A 6,035-nucleotide genomic window follows, 5' to 3' on the forward strand; every position below is an offset into this window, starting at 1 on the left:
GTTTTTGAAAACATGAAGACTTTATGAAAACGTGAACAATTTTTGGAAAATGCAAACATTTTTTGAGAAAGCAGAATCCTGTGCACTAAAGATAGGTAAAATGGGCCGGCCCAAATATCTTTCCCGTTTGCGTGCAAAAAGCTCGACACTTTGCCGCAGTGCAGCAAATAGGAATAACCCAGAAATATATGCTCGGATTGTAAATGAACAAAAAAAAAACCTAAATTCTAAAAAGTGCAGTTATGTTGTTTAGAGCTCCCGAGCACACACCCTTCTGCGTCGTCCGATCGAAATCGCCGCATCAGGTGATGGGCGGTCGGGTCCATGCCGCCCAAAGACCAATTCCTCTCTCTCGTCTCACAAGCTCACCCCCACCCCCACTGTGCACACCTGACACCTTCCTCCATGCCCCGGCGAGATCCGATGCACCCCGCCTCTGTCGACCTGGCCCTCGTGCTGGCCCGCCTCCACCGAGCCAACCCTGCGTCGGAGCTCTTCCTTCCCCAGCCTTCTTCCCCGCTGACGCACCCACACCCCGACCGGCAGCAAAGCATCCCACCCGAGCGGACGCGCTCCTTGCCCACAGACCGGCGCCGACGCGGCCACGTGCCCAACTTCTCCCTCCCGTCGTCGTCCTACGTCCCGCCGCGTCGATCCCTCGCCGGGTCGATGCATCCCGCGGCTGGGACCTTCGATCCCCGTCGGATCTGGGCCGAAGGCTGCGGCTGCTTCGGCTGGCCCCTGCAGATTCCAACCATCGACGACGCCCCTGCTCGTTGTGGACTCGTGGACCTATGAATCCACAAGTCAACATGCAGTGCCGGAGCATGGGCTGCGTCGGCAAGGTCGACAAGGCCATCAGGCCATGGCCTTCGTGAGAACCTTCACAGGTACACACATGCATAGCGTGGCCTTCCTGGTCTGACCCCTCTTGCTTGGTTTACTTGTTTTCTCCATGCACTCAGGGACATCCACTTCTCTTGATTTTTGGTTTGATAGAGGTGGAAATGGCGGTGGGAGATGTCGGCACTGGAGTCGTGGCCGTGGCGGGGAAGATGAAGCGGGCGGAGCTATGCCAGTGGCTCAAGAGGAAGACAAGGAAGGATGTGAAGATTTTTTGTCCTCGTCCACCGGCTGAGAATCTTGTTAAGCAGGTATGCATCCCTCTTGTCTACTTGTACTGCAGAATGAAGGCAATGTGTGTAATATCCAAATTAATGTACGTTTACTTTGCTATCCTCTGCAAATGGCGAGAAGAATCGTGTCTACTCTGTTCTTGCCAGAATGATGATACAAACACCAATTATATGAACCTACAGATGAATCTACAGGTCCAAGGAGTACCTGTCCCGATAGCCTACCTAGCCATTGTTGCTTTGTTCCATTTTCTCATGGACAAGATGGATATGTAATGTCTGGTAGTCTGTAGTTGCCCTTTCGTCAAACTCGTCGAGCAAAGGCGGCATTGTATCTCTGAATTTTGACAACAAGCAATTTTTGGGAGGGCTCGAGGTGGAAGTTGTTTGACGGTGGGGCATGAGTTGCCTTCTCGTGTATATGTTATCTGAGAAACTGATAAGTAGAGTGCACAAGTTGGAGTGCCTCGGGAAAATGCCAAAAATTGCCCAACTTTGAGGAGACAGTTTCTACACATGCTGGTGCGAGTTGCCCAAAGTATTTTTTTTCTAGAAAATGATAGGCAATCCTTGCTTGTTTTTTCTTACACAAATGTGTCGCTAGATTTTACATGAACCTTGATCATGTGTTTTAAACTTGCCTAACCATTTTTGTGAGTGTATTATTTGCCTCAAAATGATGCAAAACTTTGTCCTCAAAATGTAGTCCCCTGATAATTCAGAAAAACACACATATCAGGGGCTAGGCAACTTCACACTGCTAGACGAAGGAATTGACACACACAGTTCAAGCAACATCAAAACTATTCTAGGCAAGTGGCAGACATCAGAGAGAAAGTCAGGTAAGTAACATGGTAGGCACACATTTAGGGGGGTAGGAAGGGTTTTGGGTGTCAGACATTTTACGCATGTGGAAACAGACAATTCATAATTTTTTGTGTGGTGCTTGCTTGATCATTGTGTGGCACTTGCTGTAGTTTTATGTGAGACTCGCCCCTTAAAATATTTGTGGACTAAAATAGATTTGCGAAAAAGTCTGTTTCCACAAATCTGATTGATCCCAAAAAATTTCCCCACAGCCTAAAAATGTGTGCCTAAAGATGTCATTTACCTGCCTTTCACTTCTCTAAAAAAAGCTAGATACTTAACACAACCCCCAAAAAATAGCAGGACTTGCTTGACAACTACATGGGGCTTGCAAAACACTTTATATATGTGTGGCTTACAACTACAAAAAATTAAGATCTGCTTGCCAAAAACTGCATGGGGTTGCTGGAGTTTTATGTGTGACTTGCCTACTATTGTATGTGATTTGCCTAGACTTTTTAATATGTGGGGACATGTGGGCATTGTGGATTTTGTTGGAGATTCCGGGAGGGCTGAGAGGGGGGATCTGTGGTGTTGCTGTTGAACCGACCAGTGGTAGTGGTGTCGAATCTCCTCCTGGCGACGCACGCCGTGACCGGCAGGGCCTGCTGCCCCGGTCCCCTACGCCAGCCCGTTCTACCTCCCTTCGGTGTCGGTTTCCTCCTCGATCGTGCTTCAGCGTGCTGGCAGTCCAGTGTGCCGACCGAGCTCACCCCTCCGAGCTTCGGCATAGAGGACTACCTAGGTCCCAGATCGAGCACGGCCGTAGCGAGTACGCACCACATCTGCCTTGTGTGTGGTTCCATGGTTGGCAGTCCCAGGAAGAGCAACAATGAATTGCCACCCAAAACAGACTTTTTTCTAGTGCAAGCGGGGCAAGTTGCAACCAGCACTTAGGCAAGTGGGGATGCTTGCTTACACAGTGGCAGTAAGTTGCCTAAAAGATTCCAAACAAGTTGTTTTAGGTCTATATACAAGGTTCCTTAGTTTTTATTTCTCCCCACGTCACAAAAATGACGCAACTTGCTTACACACTGGCAGTAAGTTGCCTAAAAGATTCCAAACAAGTTGTTTTACGTCCGTATACAAGGTTCCTTAGTTTTTATTTCTCCCCACGTCACAAAAATGACGTAACTTGCTTACACACTGGCAATAAGTTGCCTAAAAGATTCCAAACAAGTTGTTTTAGGTTCATATACAAGGTTCCTTAGTTTTTATTTCTCTCCATGTCACAAAAATGACGCAACTTGCTTACACACTGGCAGTAAGTTGCCTAAAACATACCCATCAAGTTGCTCTTTGTCATCCATATACAAGTTGCTTTTCCACAACTTTATCTTTTTCATTTCTTAGTCTGCACCACAATAATTGACACAACGTTTTGTTTATGCAGTTGCAATGTGTTTCCTAAAGGATACCCATCAACACGAGTAGTCAGCCCTATAACACATCCATTTAAAAATGACCAAATTTGCTTACAGCGGTGCAGTAAGTTGCCTAAAAGACACCGACAAATTGCTTATGTATCCCATATATAAGTTCCTTTTAGTTAAACCATATCTTTTTTGCTTATTCGACGCCTTACACATATATAAGTTCTTGTTAACCATATCCCACAACATACATATATCTAGTAGCGGTTTATCTTTTTTGTACTTTTTATTTCTCTTGCATGATAGTACGCAAAAACACCCAACAAACACGTCATCCATATATCTACTAAGTTTTGAATTTTGATTTTTGTTTTGTATTTTTCGCAGGACCCCCAAACAAAACCTTTCCAAGCTATCAAAGTAATGCCCAAGTAAGGAAACCTCTACCAGCAATCACCTACTCTCCAGGTAATTTCTCACCCCCTGCTCCAGATAATCAAGTGTTTTTCAAAACAAATTCACTAAAACTTGCCTAAGGGATCCCCGGTACTTGACTATAGTTAGTTCCAGTGTGCCAGCAAACAACAAAAGTTTGCTTAATGGGTAACACTAGATTTTTGTTTAAACAAACTAACTACTTTTGCCTACAGTTTTCTTTTTATTGAGTCCAGCATGTCAGTACATGACAAAGAATCTAACCAAAATTTTGATTTTAAATCATAACACTGATTTTTTCTTGAACAAACCAACTACTTTTACCTACAGTTTTCTTGTTTAGAGCCCAGCAGGTCACTACATGTCAACAAAATCTACATAATTTTTGCTTAATGGTAGCACTGGATTTGCTAACAACCTCACTACTTGCCTACAGTTTTTTAGGGGGACACATGAGTAGCTCACTTCAGCCCAATTTCTTGCTTAAAAGTGCACAAGTAGTTGCTCACAAACTTTTTATTTCTGGACATAAAGTTTTCTAGCACCCATGAGCTTACTTGTAACACTTGTTTTCCCTAAATAATACCTATAAGTTGCTTCTTTTTTTATTTATTCTTAACACACTTCTTGTTCCAAAACAAATCTAAGGAAAAACAAGTGTCATCCGGTAAGTACATGACAACAAATCTACAAAATTTTGCTTAATGGTAACACTGAATTTGCGTAAACAACCTCACGACCTTCCTACAGTTTATCAGGGGATACATGATTTTCTCACTTCAACCCACTTTTCTTTTGCTCAAAAGTGCTCAAGTAGTTGCTCACACTTTTTTTTGCACCCTGGAGAACATAGGAGTTGCTCGCTGGCAATACTGTTTTTGCTTAAACAAACCCTACAAGTTGCTGCTTTTCTATTCTAACATACTTCTGATTCCAAAGCAAATCTAAGGAAAAGAAGAGGGGTTTCTCTGGATGTACAACAAAACCAGTAGTTGTCAGGATTTTTTATTCCTCCCTACAAAAACCACTATAGATGCTCACTTTTCCCCCTCTCCCTGTGTTTTTGTTGCAACAGGACGCAGTACAAAACATTGCAGGATATTAGAGAAATGAGGGAAAACGCAATGGGAGAAAAGTTTGCACCCACGATGAACAAAGGTGAGAAGAGATCACACTTTTCTCTCTTGTTCTCTCTTTTGGCTCTAGATTTGTAGATCAATATGTTCAATTTTTAAGCTCTAATGGCATAACCATTGCAGGTCCTTTCGATGGGGTGGATTCACTGCCCCCGTCCTCCTTTTGCATGTGGGAGAAGAAAAGAAGAAGAGTGTGGGGACAGGTGGGGAGAGAAGAAGAAAGGAGGGAGGGGCCAATGGGCGTAGGGGCAATTGAGAGGAGAGAAGCTGGGTGGAAGGGGGGACATGGGAGACGGTCGTCCCTTTACTTTCCAAATCTGTATTGAAGGGGGACCGAAACATGCCTAATAGGGGAGGCTGCCAGGGGCACTAGCGGGCAAACGATTGCCGGCTAGACGCGTCCAAAAAAAATGGGCTTTGGTAGAAACCCATGGGGCGAGTTCGTTTGGGCCGTGTGCTAAGAAGTCCGTTTCCGAGAGAGCCTAGGGCTGGCTTTGGGGAGACTATATATATGTGTCCCCTGGGAGCGCTTGCCAAACACAGTATCCACCGCCGCAACCAACCCAGCCAGATCGAAAAGGGGATCGAGAGGTCCAAAAAGAAAAGGGGATCGAGCGACTTAGGGTTTCGATGGAGAAGGCGGCTTCTTTCTCGACGGAGAAGGCGGCGGCGCCTGCATCCCACCCGTGGTTGAGGTTCGACCTGTATGTGGAGGGGTATCCGATCAAGAAGCAGAAGATGGTGAAGCTGGACCATCGGAACAGCTACATCAAGTGGCTGTTCGTGTGGGACAAGAAGCCTCGCCGTCCCCTGCCCAACTTCCCAGAGAGGCTCCGCAAGGTCACGGACGCCATCAAGGCCGAGCGCGACGAGAACGAGAGGGTCCTCGCCGACTTAAAGCGCGACGGCTACGCCTACGTCCAGGTCGACGTCTTCAACGACGACGACCCAAGGGCCAACCTCCCCGACGACCAGTACGAGGTCATCGACAACGACAGCGACGAAGAAGCTTGATCTACGTCTTAGCTGCTTAATTAATTCGTGCTTAAGAGTTTACTTAGTTGTGCTTAGGGTTATTTGGTCGTTCT

General features: G+C 45.8%; 1 protein-coding gene across 1 annotated transcript; it reads left to right on the forward strand.

Moving 5' to 3' along the window:
* The first annotated feature begins 350 nt into the window (after positions 1-350).
* LOC123148407 (uncharacterized) lies at positions 351-5,209 on the forward strand. The gene is made up of 6 exons (XM_044567823.1): positions 351-890; positions 1,000-1,154; positions 1,876-1,978; positions 3,764-3,844; positions 4,887-4,969; positions 5,071-5,209. Exons 1-5 carry the CDS (start codon positions 866-868, stop codon positions 4,922-4,924), a joined length of 402 nt encoding a protein of 133 aa, XP_044423758.1. The 5' UTR covers positions 351-865; the 3' UTR covers positions 4,925-4,969; positions 5,071-5,209.
* The last annotated feature ends 826 nt before the right edge of the window (positions 5,210-6,035 follow it).

The sequence above is a fragment of the Triticum aestivum genome, chromosome 7A (genome assembly GCF_018294505.1).
Source record: "Triticum aestivum cultivar Chinese Spring chromosome 7A, IWGSC CS RefSeq v2.1, whole genome shotgun sequence".
NCBI classification, from domain to species: Eukaryota; Viridiplantae; Streptophyta; class Magnoliopsida; order Poales; family Poaceae; genus Triticum; species Triticum aestivum.